The sequence below is a fragment of the Petaurus breviceps genome, unplaced genomic scaffold, assembly GCF_028583685.1.
Source record: "Petaurus breviceps papuanus isolate PSGF00001 unplaced genomic scaffold, PetGlider_PUasm1.0 99, whole genome shotgun sequence".
Taxonomy (NCBI): Eukaryota; Metazoa; Chordata; class Mammalia; order Diprotodontia; family Petauridae; genus Petaurus; species Petaurus breviceps.
In genome coordinates, this window is record NW_027187465.1 from 11,710,469 (window position 1) to 11,727,664 (window position 17,196).

General features: G+C 54.4%; 1 protein-coding gene across 1 annotated transcript in view; it reads left to right on the forward strand.

Annotated features, from left to right (window-relative positions):
* The window catches only part of PXN (paxillin), a 52,290-nt gene extending 40,496 nt beyond the window's left edge, over window positions 1-11,794 (forward strand). The window contains 9 exon segments of the mRNA XM_069081845.1: window positions 476-615; window positions 719-819; window positions 821-921; window positions 1,720-1,855; window positions 7,076-7,246; window positions 7,732-7,905; window positions 8,418-8,499; window positions 9,055-9,203; window positions 9,564-11,794. Coding sequence (XP_068937946.1) covers window positions 476-615; window positions 719-819; window positions 821-921; window positions 1,720-1,855; window positions 7,076-7,246; window positions 7,732-7,905; window positions 8,418-8,499; window positions 9,055-9,203; window positions 9,564-9,830 — 1,321 coding nt within the window. The 3' untranslated portion in view covers window positions 9,831-11,794.
* Window positions 11,795-17,196: the final 5,402 nt, after the last annotated feature.

Sequence of the window (17,196 nt, forward strand, 5' to 3'; positions counted from 1 at the left end):
CATGTTCCTGTTGCATTCTGACTGTTGGGAGCTTTTGCCCCAGTCCTCTGTTACTCCTTTGGGTAACTGAGGGTAGGAACCCAACTTCCTTCCTCTCCTGACTTACCACATCCCTCCCCATCCTATTGAATATCCTCCAGCTTGGAGAGATTGCCTTCCTCCCCCTTGGCCCTGCCCTCCCAGAGAGCTGGCAGGGAGCTCAGCACACACCCCCTCCCCTGAATGGGTTCAGATGGGTGGCCATCCGGCCTCTGCTCGAGGACCTCTGAGGAGGCTGCCCATCTGCTCCGGGAAGTTGTCCTGACATTAAGCCATAGATAAAGTTGCAGACTCTCCCAGGACGTAGCTTGAGGGCCCCTTGACCCTCGCGATGTTTCTTTGTACCAAACCCCAGGGGCAGTGTCTTGTGCGCCTCCCCTTCCCCACTGCTGTTGGAGGGACTCTAATGGCCTCCTTCTTTTCCCCCTGCCCCTAGTTTCCCCAACAAACAGAAATCAGCTGAGCCGTCCCCCACCATCATGAGCTCCTCGCTGGGCAGTAACCTGTCAGAACTTGACCGCCTTCTCCTGGAATTGAACGCTGTCCAGCACGGCCCTGCTCCTGGCTTCTTGTCAGGTAAGGGTGATGTCCCCGGGCTGGGGGCGGGGCTGCTCTCCTGCATCCTCCTGGGCCGGGCTGGTGTTGGTATTGACTGGACTTTCTCCTCTTCTCTCCCAAGATGATGCTAACCAGAGCCCTCCACTGCCTGGGGGGCTGAGTCCTCACTATGGCATCCCTGAGAACAACAGCCCCTTGGGGGGAAAGGCCACCCCCCCCAGTGAAAGAGAAGCCCAAGCGGAATGGGGCCCGGGGGCTGGAGGACGTGAGACCCAGCGTGGAAAGCCTTCTGGATGAGCTGGAGAGCTCCGTGCCTAGCCCAGTGTGAGTGCCAGCTCGGCCTGGAGAGGCCCACCTGTCCTCTCTGGGGCATTCTGGGAGCCCGCGTTAGATTTGAGGGGTGGTGGTACCTTCCTGGCCTCTCTCCTCCTCGCTCTGGACCCCAGCAGAAGTAGGAAGAGCCCGGGATGTCATGGGCAGGGGCAGCAGAGTATGGTAGGAAGGGCATTGTGCTTGGGGTCAGGCAAGAGCGGGCTTTCATTCCACCCTGACACCAGGCCTCACTTTCATCATCTGTGAAATGGGGCTTCACAGCTCCAACGGGGGAATTGCCATGAAGAGCTTTGTAAATCTCAAAACACTCGTGTGCACACTGGTTATGATTCTGAACAGCAGCCCGAGACCTTCTCTGAGGTCTGGGGGGGCCCTGGGAGCAATCCCCAATTCTTAGGAAGCCTCCATGGGGGGAGGCACAGGTCCTTGGAATGAGGCTTCATAAGGTTTCTGAGCAGGTGGTTTAGAATGGGAACGCCAGGAGGGCAGGCACTGGTTTTTGTTTTTTTTTTTTAATCCCAGCACACCATAGGTGTGAATGCTTTTGGGTTGAGAGCTGTCAGAAGGACCCTTCCCTCCTCGGCATCTGCCCTGGGTTTCCATAGACTTGCTTTTCTTCTCTGAAGGCTTCCGGGCCTGGCTGGGGGAGGGGGCCCTTTGGAGAGTGAGGCCCACGTGTAGACTGGGGGTGTTGGGAGAAGTCCAGGCTGGGGCTAGGGGTGGCTGATACCAGTGTTGGTAAGGCCCGAGGAGTTCACTGCTCACCGAGCCTGTGCCCCTCCCCTACAGTCCAGCCATCACTGTGAACCAGGGTGACATGAACAACCCTCAGCGCGTCACGTCCAGCCAGCAGCAGACCCGCATCTCGGCCTCTTCGGCCACCAGGGAGCTGGACGAGCTGATGGCCTCCCTCTCGGACTTCAAGGTGCTCTGCCGACCCGTGCCCCCCATCCCCCTACCTCCCTGTTCCTATCACCCCTGTGTCCCAGGAACGGGATGCCCTGCCTGCCCCTCCGTGGTCGCTGACCGAAGGCAAGGGAGAGGGAATCCACAGCCAAGGTGGGCATCAGGATGCTCCTTGGACCTGGCCAGATCGAGGGTGGGTCCTGCCCCCTTAGCTGCTTGGGTGGGTGGATCCGGAGCAGACAGAGGGCCTCTGTCCCTGCCAGCAGATGGACCATTGGGTTAAGGGAGGGGGACATTGAGCCTGAGGGCCTGAAGCCCAGGGGCCAGCTCTCAATTGTCTAGACCACATACATGACACTGACTGATGTCCTTTTCTGGGCCCTTTCCCCTCCACTGGCACCTTTCCTCCCCTCTCTCTGCCTTCCAATCCCCTGATAAATGACTTCTTCTTTGCTTAGAATCCATGGGGCTGATTCCACAGCCTTACTCTACTCCCTCCCTCTGTGGTTTGGCAGCTGGGCCTTTCCTTCCCACCAGCCGTGACTGTGGGAAACCCAACACCTTTGGCTGGCGGGCCGGCACTGACCAGTAGCTTATTCTTAAACTGGTCTCTTGCCTTGCCCAGAGCCCCTCCCAGCCTAGCCTCCAGGCCACCTTCTCCATTCCCCACCCCAACCCAGGAATGGGCTGGGATGTTTTATTTAGAAGATGATAGGTCTGCCAGGATCTAAGTGGGTATTGATGGTGATTGATTTCTCCAGCAATTTGCTGATCTGGCCTTGCCTTCTGGGTCAGATAGCAGCCTTGGGGAGGGACAAGATAGTGGAGGAACAGGGAACTGGGGGGATGGGGTGGGAGGGAGAATTGTCCCACCGGCCTTCCCTTTGTGGTGAGAAAGGGCTGAGGTCTCTGCTGGGAGGCTTGAACTAGGTGCTTCAGAGGTAGGCTTTGCCCTGGTTCCATAGGAGCAGGTGGTGCCGTCTTGTTCTGCCCGGACACAGAGCACATGCCTAGTACATCATAGGGAAGGAACCTTAGACTCTGGACCCTGGGGTCAGAAGTTTCCTTATATTGGGGGCCAAGGTTTGGACTGTACGGTGGTTAATGGTGTGTCCAATGCTGTCTCCTGTCTAGTGGGGCTGGGGCGGGGGAAAGTGTGGGTCCTCCAAGAAGATAAGGATGATGACCTCTTGTTGGATAAAGGAGGCTTCAGGGCCAGGGAGGGGCAGACCAGCAAGGGATGGCCACTGGGAACCCAAAGTATGGCATTTGTAGGTCACAAAAGCTGCTATTTCCCCATCACTCTGGACCATAGCAGGAGTCCTTATAGAGCATTTTGTGTGTGTGTGTGTGTGGGGGGTGTGGGTGTGTGTGTGGGTGTTACCTGGATGTTACCTCCGCTTGTCTTGGGGAGTCCATTCCACCCTTCACTTGTCCCTCTTTTGACTTTTTTCCCCCTCCCCACTGGGGCATTTAAGAGATATCGTTTCCCCCCCCCCCCAAAGTATGCTTCCTTTTATGAATTCTTTGGCTGTTTTGTGACCTTGGAGGATGACCTTGTAGGTGACCTGGGTGGCCTGTGGGTCTGGCTGTCTGTTCTCTGAGTGTCCAGGAGGAAGTGAGCTCCCTGTCATGAGCTGCTTAGATCTGAGGGGTCACCTCAGACTCTCTGGGAGATGGAAGCCTGGGTTCTGAGGTTGGAGCCCACGCCCAGGCTGAGGGGTCTTGAACTTCCTCTCTGCCTTTGTCCCGATTTTCCTCCAGACCAGCTCTTCCATGTCCCCAAGATCAAAGCTGCTGGCCTTCTCACATGCCTCTTCAGAACCACATGGTACCCTCTCATCTGCTTCCTTGATGCCCCACACTAGACAGGTCTCTGGTGACCGGGGGAGTGCCTCTGGGGTCCTGTGCATTGAAGAGAATGGGGACACAGGGAGGAGCCCCCCAGCTGTGTCCTCAGATCCCCTCACAGCCCCTCCTCTGGAGTGGCCTGATCTGACCAGGCCTGGGGGGTTGTCTGATGCTGGCAAGGCTGGGTTATCCTTCATGGATGGGCATCCCTCTGGGACAGAGGAAAGGAAAGACACGGCCAGAGAGGGTCTTGGCAGGGAGAAGAGGCCTCCCGAGGGTGTTTGTTTCAGCTCTTTCTTGCCACAAGCACACATGAGGCCCCAGCCGCACAGCCCATCTTGGAAGGTGCCCACCAGCCCTCCCGGTCTAGAGGAGGTGGGCAGTGCTTCAAGGGAACAGCTGCAGGCTTTGGAGCCCCCGGGGCCCCTGGATTCACACAAAGCTGCTTATACTGTGGAAGAGGCCATGGAAGCAGCTGTTGTTGCTGTGAACAGACAGGATGTCTTCCCAGACACCTGGGGCCCCTTGAAGGAGCCCAGACTGGACAGGACCTCGGCAGGGCTAATGGGTCAGGACAGCGGCCACCCCACCCAGGCTGAGAAGGCGCTGGGCCAGGAGAACACTCCCAGGAGAGACACATCTGCCGTGAGCCCTGCGAGGGGAGGCTGGAGCACTGAGACCTCAAGAAGCTTGGCCAGGAGGGATGAGCCAGAGCTGCCCTTGGCAGCAGAGACTCCAGCCGTGGAGAGGATTTCTACCTCTGGCCAGGCAGGCATCCAAGGGGGAGGGCGGCTACGGCTGCTGTGCATGGCCCCCAGTGCATGGTGTGAGACTGGACGTTCCCCTGCCCCTCCTGCTGCACTAACAGCATGAGCCCCTGACGGAGCCCTTGTGCATGGCAGTCATGGTGAGCCGGGTCCTCAGCAGAAGACAGGCCTGAGCTGAGAATCATGAGACGCCCCATCATTGCAGTCGATGGATGGCCTTGACTTGCCAGGCCCAGGCAGGGGCAGGCCCACTCCCTCTGCATCTAATACACACAACCTGTGTCTGTAGGATGCCTTGTCCTCTCCAGAGGCCTTCATATCTGCCTGCCCTGTGAGGTGGACTGGGCACCATTCATCACTGTCCCCATTTTACAGATGGGAAAAGGAAGGCGCAGAAAGATTAGAGGGAGAGCGCAGATCTCCTGGTGGAGGTCTGACAGGCCTCTTTTTGAACGTCCGTCTTCTCCTCGGTGCTTATTGGGGACCAGAGTAAATACGTAATGAGAAGTGTTGTGTCTGCTTGGCCTGCCCAGTAGCCAGAGGATTGGTGGAAAGATGCGGCCATGACCAGCTTCCTCTGTCTCTCAGATCCGCTCTGTGATCAGGAGGAGCCGGGAGACAGGCCACGCGCACCCCATGTCACGGGAACCCTCCCCGCGTCGACGCCTGAGCCCCGCCATCCTCCACAAGACCCCGTCTCAGGACCAGCTCATTGCCGAGCTGCAGGGCCGCTTGGGCATCAGGCCAGAGGAAGAGGGGATGGCCGAGGCGGGGTCTGACCCGGAGGCCTGGTTGACGGAGGGGGTTGTCATCACTGTGCAGCCTCGAGGGAGGAGGGACAGGGAACAGGTCATAGAGAAGGTATTGGGGTGGGGGTCCTCGGCATGGCCTCAAGGGGTGGCGTGAAGGAAGAGAGGGGTGTTTGGGACACTTCAGACCTCTTCTGCCTCTTGGTTCTGTCTACAGTTAGGGCTGTCTTGTGTGGGTCAAGGGGAGAAGACGAGCTGGGGGTCTGTGTGGGCAGCAGGTGTCTCAAACCCTGGATTTCAGATCCTCTTCAGGGATGAGGCTTGGCCTTTGCCCTGACTGCGGTGCTGTTCTGGCATGAGAGGGTGCTGGGGCCTGGGAGCACTGCCAAGACTTTGGGCCCCAGATCTTGGGAGCTTTTCCTTTCTCTTGTCTTTACTTGTCTTCCTTCCTTTCTCAGGTTGTCTTTCCTCCTGACTCTCCCATTCCCCTGAGAAGAACCATCTCAGTTCCTGTCTCTCCTCCTCCTTCTCCTCACCCGTATCTCAGACACACTCCTGAGAGTGGCTCCCCTTCCCCCCGGGCACTGACGACCCCGGGCCACACCTCCCCCAGACCTCCAAGGGTCAGGGACATCCCCTGTGATGAAGAGGGGTGCTGGGCTGCTCTGGGTCCTGGGCCCAGTGAGGCCTCTGTCTCCTGCCCACTCCACACCCCAGCTGCTGCCCGCCTCACCATGTCTGTCAGCTGTCAGACCGATGATGATCCGCTCTTCCCCCCAGTTCAGGCAGGCCTGCCCCCCAGGGGTCCATAGGGCTGACTAAACCAGGCCATCATAGTCCAGTGGCCTCCACCCTTCATCTCCTGCTACCCAGGGCCCTCAGTGCCCCCACCTTCCTCTGGTCTCCTGGTCAGGACGCTGACCTCGGCCTGTCACCCTCCTTCGCAGGTGCTGACGGGGACTTCAGCAGCCCAGCCCCCGGCCCTGATGGCAGCCCGTCCACCCCCCAGCCCTCCCCCCCTCAGGAAGGCAGCCAGCCCGTCTCCTCATGGCAGTGAGCTCCCTGCACCCCTGGCCTTTCCTGAGGTTTGCCCCTTTCATCTCCTCAGGGTACAGTCCTGGGCCCCTAGCTCCAAGGGGGCCCTGCTAAGAGAGGGGAGACCAGTGTCTTCCTTAGTGGCCCTGCCTTTCCCCTTTTGGCCAGGTCTGTTGTTCCTTCCCCTCCTCCTTGGAGCTCTCTTGGGGTCAGGCCTCATCTCTCCAGGCTTCTCCCCTTCCTTGCCCCTCTGGGCTGGGGTGTCCCTTCTTGGCTCTGTTGTCAGTGATGGGTCAGAGGATCATTGGAGGACTCTGAACACTAGGGCTGGACTGGCCATCACTCAGTCATTCAAGCAACAAACATCAGGTTCTTCCTATTTGTACTGGGGTGCAGATGTCCAGACCTGCCTCTCTGCAAGAAATGGCTTTCTTCTCTCGTCGGGGAGTTTTCTCTTCTCCCTGTGGGATCTGGGGTGGTCACTGGGCGGCCGTAGTCTGATTTCTAAAGGGAAGGCCAAGCATCACTGGCCAGATGGTGATGGAGGTGGTTGGGGGGGAGAGGCATATCCTCAGCGTGGACGCCGTCCGGCTTCCCTTCCCTCTCACCCACAGACTTCTTCTCCCCTCATGTGCCCTCAGGACAGAATCTTCCCCAAGAGCTGTGGGAGGGAGACAGGGCGACCTGGATGGTTTGGTGCCTGTTTTGTTGTTTGGCCTCACCTCAGTCACTGTGTCTGTAGAGTGGGTTACCCCAGGAAGCCGCCTGTGTCCCAGCCAGAGTTTCAGATGTTGCTGTCTGCCCTGTTCCAACCGCTTTTCTCCTGTTGCTCCACAGTTCATGGCCCAGGGGAAGGTGGGCAGCGGCTCCCCACCTGGCGGTCCCCCGAAGCCTGGAAGCCAGCTGGACAGCATGCTGGGGAGCCTGCAGTCAGACCTGAACAAACTGGGCGTGGCCACGGTCGCCAAAGGTGTCTGTGGGGCCTGCAAGAAGCCCATTGCTGGACAGGTGACAGAGGGGGGATGAGAGACAGCCTGGGCCGGTGAGAAGGGCTCACACCCCCCGGGGGCCTTGTCCATCCATCGTTGGTTGATAGAGAGTAAGATCCTTTGACTCAGTGAGTTGGTAGGAGTGGGGGTGCAGAAAGGCCTCATTTTATTTCAGTAACTGAGTTTATTAGACACTTAGCTAGCTGGCTCAGCACTGGGCCAAGTTCAAATCCAGCCTCAGATACTTACTAGCTGCATGACCCTGGGCAAGTCCCTTACCTTTTCCTCGGTTTCCTCATCTGTAAAATGAGCTGGAGAAGGGAATGTCAAAGCACTCCATTGTCTTTGCCAGGAAATCCCCCGCTGGGGTCAGAAAGAGGCCTGAACAACCCCCACCAGGTGCCAGGCACCCAGCTCAGTGGGAGGGGATGCAGATAGCAGAGGGAGCGCTCCTGGCCTGCCCTCGGGCTGCTCCTGGGCTCCTCATCTCCTCCCCTCCCGCAGGTGGTCACGGCGATGGGCAAGACCTGGCACCCCGAGCATTTCGTCTGCACCCACTGCCAGGAAGAGATTGGCTCCCGCAACTTCTTTGAGCGCGACGGGCAGCCCTACTGTGAAAAGGATTACCACAACCTCTTCTCTCCTCGCTGCTTCTATTGTAACGGGCCCATTCTGGACGTGAGTCCTGGGGGCAGGTGGGGGTGGGGTGGGCACACCTTGGCATCCTGCCCTGGGGGGCTCTCAGGAGACCAGAGGGGGCCCAGCCAGTGGGAACCTGGAGGGCAGAGGCAGAGTGTCTGAGAAAAGGAGGCTTGGTGTGGGCAGCCGGGGATGGTGGATACTGCGTACCAGGCTCTGGGGATGGAGACCAATGACCCTGCCCTCCAGGAGCTCACATTTTGGGGGAAATAGAGCATGCCTATCAATACATACATATTCTGTATTTGCTAAGTAGTGGGGGAGTCCGGGAGGGCGGTAAGGAGGGAGCAGAGGTGGGAGCCTCCCCAGAATACCTTGAGCGGGAGCCAGGCTGGCCGGCGCACCCTTCCGCAGGGGTGCAGGCAGAGGGCTCCTTTGTCCACTGCCATACGCAGAGCCATTTCTCCGGCCTTGACTCTGCCTCTAAACCAGCCAAAGGAGGCGACCAGCCCCCTTCAGCGGCTTTCCCCTCTGGGATCTCTCTTCTCTAGAAAGTGGTGACGGCCTTGGACCGAACTTGGCACCCCGAGCATTTCTTCTGTGCTCAGTGCGGAGCTTTCTTTGGACCGGAAGGTACCAGGCTTGGGGGGGGAAGGGGCCTTGTTTCAAGGTCATGTTCACGTTAGAGCTGGGGTGGGGTGAGGGGGATGGATCCCTGCCTAACCCTAAAGGCCCCTTTACACCTAGCATCCTGTGTTCTTAATGTTAGAGAGACAGCACAGAGCAGTGCGGAGAGTGCAGGGCTTCAAGTCAGAGGGTCTGGGTTTGAGTCTTGCCTCTGACTTGCTCTGTGGCCTCAGTTCTCTCCCGTAAAGTGAGAGAGTTAAATTACACGATTTCTAAGCTTCCTTGTAGTCTGACATTCCCTGTTCTGAGGCCCCTCCCAGCCCTGCTGCCCCCTGTTCTCAAGCCTCTCCCAGCCCTGCTGTCCCCTGTTCTCAGGTTCTTCCCAGCTCTGACATTCCCTGTTCTAAGGCCCCTCCCAGCTCTGACATCCCCTGTTCTGAGGCCCCTCCCAGCCCTGACATCTCCTGTTCTCAGGCGTCTCCCAACTCTGATAGCCCCTGTTCTAAGACTTCTCCTAGCCCAGACCTTCTCTGAACCTGTCCTGTGCTCTCTCCCATGCAGGGTTCCATGAGAAAGATGGGAAGGCATATTGTCGAAAAGATTACTTTGACATGTTTGCCCCTAAGTGTGGCGGCTGTGCCCGGGCCATCCTAGAGAACTACATCTCTGCACTCAACACCCTCTGGCACCCTGAGTGTTTTGTCTGCCGGGTAAGGCCTCTGGGCCCTGCTCTTCTCCCTGGCTGTGCCTTCTGCTTCCGAGGGAGGTTCATGGACATCAGTGTCTGGCAGCTTGAGGGTCTTTCCCCAGGAGGAAGGGAGGGTAGACAGACAAGGCTTCCTAGTGTCCAAGGTGCAGGTCACGGGAGTTGCCCAGGTACGGCCAGAGGAGAGCCGAGTGAGGAGGTTCAGTTCTAACCCTGCTTCATCTTCCTGAGGCTCGGTCTCCTTGGTCCCCTCAGCCTGTGCAGAAGCCTCTGTGGGAGGGGCTAGGGCCCTCGGCTGCTGGGCTGGGGCTGACTGCTCCCAGGTCGGGGGCTGACCACTCCCGTCCTCCCCTGTGCTGCTCAGGAATGCTTCACGCCCTTTGTCAACGGCAGCTTCTTCGAGCACGACGGGCAGCCCTACTGCGAGGTGCATTACCATGAGCGGCGTGGCTCGCTCTGTTCCGGCTGCCAGAAGCCCATCACGGGCCGCTGCATCACCGCCATGGCCAAGAAGTTCCACCCAGAGCATTTTGTCTGCGCCTTCTGTCTCAAGCAGCTCAACAAAGGGACCTTCAAGGAACAGAACGACAAGCCGTACTGTCAGAACTGCTTCCTCAAGCTCTTCTGTTAGAGCCCCCGCAGCCAGCCCCCCTGGAAGGGGCCCCGAGGGAGCCGGGGGCTCCGGGGCCCCAGAGACGTGGCAGGGGAGGGGGCATGGGATGGGCAGGAGGAGGAGAGGCCAGAAAATCCACACCTGATTCTGGCTTCCTCTGCCCAGGGATCTCCCCAGGCCCACTTCCATTCCCTGTCCTCTGTTCTCCCTGTCCCTCTCTCTCATGGGGGGAGAGATCCTTCATGGCCTGGGGAACCATTCAGGTGCAGAGCCTGGCACCCCACACTGGAATCATTTCGTAGCCAGGTCACTGGGCATCCCCAGAACCAGGGCTGCCCATTCAGGGAGGTTTTGAGGGGCAGGACTTTGTTTCCTAACCTCTAGCTCTTCCCCTTTTTCCCCTCCTCTTCCCCTGGTTCAGCACTCTGGAGGGCAGCCAGCCCCTGCCAAGGGAATGCCAGCATCACCCCTCCTGGGGAGGAGTTCCCAGGGTCCCTTTCTCCCCCGGCTGCCCCTGGCCACTCTGTCCTCCACACGAGGCCTTCTTTCTAGTGGCTCTTCTTCACTTGGTTCTACTGAGCGAGGACTCTCCAGCAATAATGTTTTATATTGACTTTGCGGGTGGCTGAGCCCGGGCCCCAGGCCCCAGGACTGGTGGGCACGCCGTGACGCGGCCCCCGGACTGTCCCGTGTTTGATAGATTTCTACACTGAGGTTTGAATTCCTATTTGTCTGGGTTGCTTTTAATTCTCTCTATAAATGATTTTGAAGAGATTTTTAAGGTGTTCCTTTTTGGTCCTGTCCTTTTTCTGCTCTCGGGCCCCCTGGGGGCAGTGACCCAGGCGGCTTTGCTATCTAGCACTCTTAACCAATAGGGCTTTCTTTGTACTGAGGGCTTCTGGGTGAGAGGCAGCCAGTATCTTTTTCTAGCACAAACCAGTTGGACTGGGAGTTGCCGTTTTTTATTCCCTCCCTCACAGTTCACCTAGAACATTTTGTAAACTGCTGTATTCAGACCCCCTTCCTCCCGGACTCTGCCCACTGGGGTCTCAGCTGACTTAGCCTACTCGCCTGCCTTCATGAGAGAGGTCAGCATGTGATGTGTGTTGGGTGGCACGGAGGGATGGGGAAACACGATTTCTGCTGGAATAAGCCATAAGGAGTTGGGGTGGGGGGGTCCTACATCCAGGCCTTCTTGTGTCTTCTGAGTTCCCCCAGGGCCTGCCCTCTGCCTCTGGGCTTCCTCCTAGAGTCTGGTAAGCACCTTTTATGCCATGTTTTCCTTTCTTTGGGAAACTTGGGGATGGAGTGATGGAGAAACAGATTCCTTCTTAAGAAAAGAGTGATGGAGCCAGGGGGTGCATGGGACCTTCAGCCTCTGCTGACCCAGCTTTGTCCCCGTTTTGTGCTGACCTCAAGGAGTGCTTGGAAAATTCCTGGGGGAGAAACCCAGCTGAGACTGATGGTGGTTTTGCCAAGGGGCTTTGCTTTTGCTCTGGGTCGTGAAATCTTCTCGAATGCCCCAAGGCCAGGTCTTGGGAGAATCCTGGGAAAATGGGAGCTTCCCTGAGTCCCCAGGTGGAGCTGCCAGCTCTGCCCACTCCCAAGGCCTTCCAGTCGTTGGAAGCGGGCCATAGGCATAAGACAGGGCATAAGGCAGTCTGGGTCTGGTGGAGGCTGGGGCAGTTAGCTGGGATCTCAGTACACACTCGGCTTTCTGGTTCAGTGAGCTGAATGAAAGCCAGGAGCTGTCCAGGCCACCTCAGCTCTGTTCTGGGGTGTCCGTATGTCCACCTCGAGGCCTTAGTGCTCTGTTTACAGTGACCTGCCCCTGTCCCTTCCCTTTGGGATCAGGGACATTTGGGGAATGCCTCTCTGGGTCAACAGCTTGATTTGATTTTTTCTTCCCTATAAACTTCTAACCTTGCTTTTCCCATTTAAATTCCTGTGATTTATGCCAATAAAATTTACCATTATTTTCACCTTGCCTTGTTTCAAGACTTTTTTGATTGGAGACATGAGTGTGACCATCCCTAATACCTAAGTGTAAATGCCAGGGCAGCTGTGCTTGAGCCTGGTCAGTAGACCCACACGTGGAGTGCTGGGGTCCCTTCTGGGTGCCATTTCTCAGGAAGGATGCTGACAGGCTGGACAGTGTCCAGATGAAGGCCTGCACGCTGGTGGAGAGGACCCCCAGGCGTGCCACAGGGCAGCTGTGCTCCCCAACCACAGGTGCTTTGGCTCAGGCTGTTTCCAGTGTGGGAATCTTCTCCTCTCTGGTTCATTTCAATTGAACACAGTTTAATTAAGCACTTATTCTGTGCTAGACCCTAGGGATGGAAAGGCAAAAAAGGAAAATATCTTTAGCCCTCAGAGTTTGGTTGAAGGAATTGGGAATCCTGGCATCGTTGATTGAGTCTAGATGGGACCTGGGGGGCCATCTCATCCAGCCCCCCCCTCCCATTTTTACAGAGAAGGAAGTAGAAAAAGGCTTCCTGGAAGATTGGGGAAGGAGATGATGACTGACTTCTAGTATGGGAAGTAAGAGGGAGAAATCTAAATGGTTCTAGTTGGCCCTAGGTGGTGTTGGAGCGCTGGGCCTGGAGTTGAGGAAGTCCTGAGTTCAAATTCTACAAGCTGTGAGATCTTAGAAAAGCCACTTCAAGGCTTAAGCTTTGTCATCTGTGAAATGGGAATAATTATACTACATCAAGGATCGAATGAGAGATGTGCAAAGTCCTTTTTTAAGCCTTCAAGTGCTATATAAATGATAGCTATTATTGTTATTGTGATTTACTAATGGTAGAATCTGAGGCTGGAAGGAATTGAGTGACTTATACAGGGTCCCACACCTAGTTAGTGTCTGAAGCAGAATTTGAACTTGGGTCTTCTTAGTTAAGATACACTAAGACCAACTTCACCACCAACTGGGCTCCACAAAACCATTCTAGGCTCCAGAGGAAATAAGTTTCGACAAGACTCTGTGCTTCTGTGCATTTATTAAGCACCTGTACCCTGCTAAGCACTGGGGATCCATAGGAAGGCACAAGACAGCCCCTGCCCTTGGACAGTATGATAATATGGAGTGTGGAGGGAAGTCACAGGGAGATGAATCGGTGTCAGACTAGGAATACCGACAACAGCTCAGGCCAAGGTCACCCTGGAACGTTGGCTCTGGCATCAAGGGCTCTGGGTGGTCTTGGGTGACAGCCTACCCCTCTCCAGCCCTGGTGGCCACCCTCGGGGTTGGGTTTGGGGATTCCAATCCTAGTAGAAAATTTCAACCCAACCCTGCTGTCCTAACTGGGAAGTGTTCTTATTTGCAGAGGGGGATCTCTTGTACCACCAACATCCCAGTTGGTACGAAGTGTCCCAGGAATGAGTGTGCGTGTCCCTTTGAAAGTGATACCGAGGGGCGTCTAGGTAGCGCAGTAAATAGAACACCAGCCCTGGAGTCAGGAGGACCTGAGTTCAAATTTGGCCTCAGACACAACACAAAAACTGGCCTGTGACCTTGGGCAAGTCACTTAACCCCAATTGCCCTACCTTCCCCCCCTCCGAAAAAAGCAGAGCAAAAAAAAGTGATACTGAACCCGCTGTTCTTTGCATGGGCAAAGTGCTGGAGGGGTAATGACCAACAATTGCCCGCCCAAAGAAGCTAGCGGGATACCTGGGATATAAAAGGCAGACGTGTTCTGGAGCATGGGAGAAAGCCAGGCAGCCGAGGAAAACAACAGAGGAGGGTTGGGATGGAACGGGTGTCAATTCCGCCCCCACAGCAAGCATCTCTTGCCTGTCCCCATTCACCCTAGCGGAGGCCGCCATTACCTCCCACCTGGTGCATTTATCTGGCCTCCCAGCCTCCTGTCCAATCTGTCACCCACACAACTGCCAAAATCATCTTCCTAAAGCCCAAATCGACCCACAGACTTCAGTGGCTGTCTACTTGTATTCCTCTAGAATAAAGTCCAGTCTCCTAGCTTGGTGTTGAAAGCCCTCCATGATCGGACCCCAGCATATCTTTCCAGACACTTCACATTATGCCTCCCAGATATCTCAACCAAAGAGACTTCCTGGCTAGTCCTTATCCTCAGCACCTCTCTTTGCCCAGGCTGCCTCCCATGCCTGGCATTCACTCCTTATTCATTTCCACCTCCTCGAATTCTTAGCCTCCATCAAGGGTTAATTCAGGTATTGCTTGTTCTTGTTCCCCCAATCCTGATTTCCTGCCTCTGCAAATGATCCTAATTTTACTTATTTGAGCATATGTTGTAGCCGCCCCTCTCTGTCCCACTTTGCCCAGAGTGTGAGCTCCCTGAGGGCGGAGACTGTTGCTAATGATCGCCTTTGCCTCTGAAGTACCTAGCATACAGTAGGCACTTAATAATTGCTTGTTGGGTTGAACTGAGGTGGCATTTGGAAAGCAGCCTGAGTGGTCCCAGCACACTTGATTTTTTAAATTAAAAAAAAAAAATTTTTTTGGAGGGGGAAAGGCAAGGCATTGGGGTTAAGTGACTTGCCCAAGGTCACACAGCTACTAAATATGTCAAGTGTCTGAGGCCAGATTTTAACTCAGGTCCTCCTGACTCCAGGGTCAGTGCTCTATTCACTGCATCACCTAGCCACCCCTCCCAGTACACTTGAAAGAGATAATACAGGCAGAGAAATTCTCCGAAAGGAGATTTTCAACAAGATTGAGCATCCTGGCTCTGAGAGGCTTTCTTCTGAGTGTGCTTGGGATTCTCTTTTACACTGGGGCCTAATTAAGTCCTGGGAGAGCCTCTACGGCATGCTTTCAAGGGCAGAGCCAGCTCTCTGGGTAGACAGGCTTTCCCAGATTTGGTCTGCTTTCACTTGGCTCCCCATTGTGGTTGTTCTTGGTGCTGGAGATCAATGTGGTTAAAACTCTCCCTTTTTAAAAAATATTTTTATAGATTTTTTTGTTTGTTTTTACATCACATTCCTTTCCAAGTCTCACCCTCTCTCCTCCACCCAATGAACCATCCTTTGTGAGGAAGATTAAAAAGAAAGAAAAGAAGCAGGTCAGCACAACCAAAACTGACCTTGTCTGACAGTACAGTATATGGATGTTAGATAGTATACGTATAGATGCCAAGATCATTCACCACACCCTGGGCCATTGCCATTCTTCTCGACTTTTGTCCTACCACAGGATTTTGCCGTCTCTGGAAGAGAGAATGAGGCTGATGACTTTGTGCGGCTTTGTCTCCCTTAAATCCAAGTCACTTTGGAGTCAAGACATCACCTCATGATGTCATTGGTCCTCTTGGAAAACAACAGCAGATAATTACAACAGCAGATAGTAACAATTACAACAGCAGATATGTAGTATTTGATTCCCATAAACCCCCCCCCACAAAAAAAAGGAAGGAAAGGGGGTACATCCGTTCAACTTCTCTCGGGGATGAGTTCTTACGAAATTCAACTGAAGTGATGTAAATAAAACATTGCACCCTTTAAAACATCATATGTATATGATCCTCATGATCCCTTGTCCATAAATCACAGCTCCTAGCTTTCCTTGCTTCACAGATGGTCATTTAAAGATGGAGAGTCTCATCTGATTTTTTACACGGGATTAACTTTTGATTTTTCTTCATCCATCGATGATGAAAAAGGATTGAAGATATAACAGCCTAGAGCACTGGACTGTTTGCAAAGCTCATCCCATTTATTTGATGTTGGATCATGGAATATTATAGATAGACCTTCTCGTCCTTTATGGATGAAGAAACAGGTTCAGAAAGGATGCACAGAGCTCATTAGGGACAGAGTGTGGACAAGAACAAGGAGGTAGGTGAATGGAATAAGTACTTGTATCGCACTGGCTATGTGCCGAGCACTTCGATAACATTGCCTTGTTTAATCCTCACAAGAATCCTGGGAGGTAGGTGCTGTAATTATCTTCATTTTACAGAGGAGGAAATTGAGGCAAACAGAATCAAGTGACTTGACCAAGGTCACACAGCTAGTATCTGAGGCTTAATTTGAACTCAGGTCTTCCACTCAGGGCATAGGGCTCCATCCACTCTGCTACCTAGCTGAATAGGGAAATCCCACCACTTTTCAGTTGAAAGTCTAGAAAGGTGAAGGAACACACCTTTGAGACAATTCGAGTTTGATCATCCTAATACCAAAAGGAGAGATTCAGAAGGGACCTCAGAGACCATCCAGCTTAACCCACACAGAAGAGAAATCCCCAGTGTATCCCACTGAAAAGTCACCATCTCCCCTTTGCTTGAGGACTTCTGGGGAGAGAGAGAAGCCACCACCTCCCAAGGTGGCCCCTCCACTTTGGATCAGCTCTGACTGCCTTCCCTTAAGTCCAGACCCAGTTCACCCCTTTGCATTGCTGCCCAATCTAGTCTCCACTGCCAGACCACAGGTCTAACCCCCCTCCAGCCAGGTCACACCAGCTTGGAATCGGGTATTAAATGTTCAGTGTGAGTATTTACACACAACCGGAGATTCACAAAACCTTCAAGTCAGGGCTTGATTTATTTTGTTGATTATCTAGACTTAAGAAAGCAAAGGACAAAATGTTAATAGTGCAGGTTAAATTGAAAAGTGTTTCATGCCTATGTGAAACATTTTTTTTCTGGAGAGCTGGATGTTAAACATTTACTAGCATACCCCTGCTTCCTCTACATGTCACCTATTGAGCTATGTGAAACCAGCCATCATATGCCCCTGGGTCTTCCTTTCTCCAGACAAAATAGCCCGGGTTTCTTCAGTAGATCCCGATTTGGCAGGTACTGGTCTCCTCCCTCCCCCTGCAGTTCCTTCCTCCTCTGCACTTCCTCTGTTAGGAACGGGGTGAGGCACCCGAGAGTCATGGCCTCCTGCCTCCCGGGAAGATCCCAGACAGCCACCAGTCTCAGTCGTGTTTTTTTCTTTTAAAGTAACCGTATAACCTGGTTCTCCTGAGGCCAAGGGGGTCTGAATGAAGTGCAATTTATATGGTCCCTTAGGAACTGGGGTTCCTTAGACTCCTAGTGTCCTTGGGAGCTCTCCCTCTGTCTGGGAGTGAGAGAGACAGAGAAAAGAGAGAAGAATAGAGGGTGAGGGGAGACAGAGAGAGAGAGAGACAGACAGACAGACAGAGAGACAGAGACAGAGAGGGAGAGAGAGACAGAGAGAGACAGAGACAGAGAGACAGAGACAGAGAGGGGGGGGAGAGAGAGAGAGAGAAGAGGGACAGAAAGAGAAAGGGAGGAAGAAAGGAAGAAAGAAAAAAGGAAGAGAAAGAAAAAAAAGGGACAGAGGAGTGGCTAGGTGGCACAGTGAATAGAGCACTGACCCTGGAGTCAGGAGGACCTGAGTTCAAATCCAACCTCAGACACTTAACACATACAAGCCATGT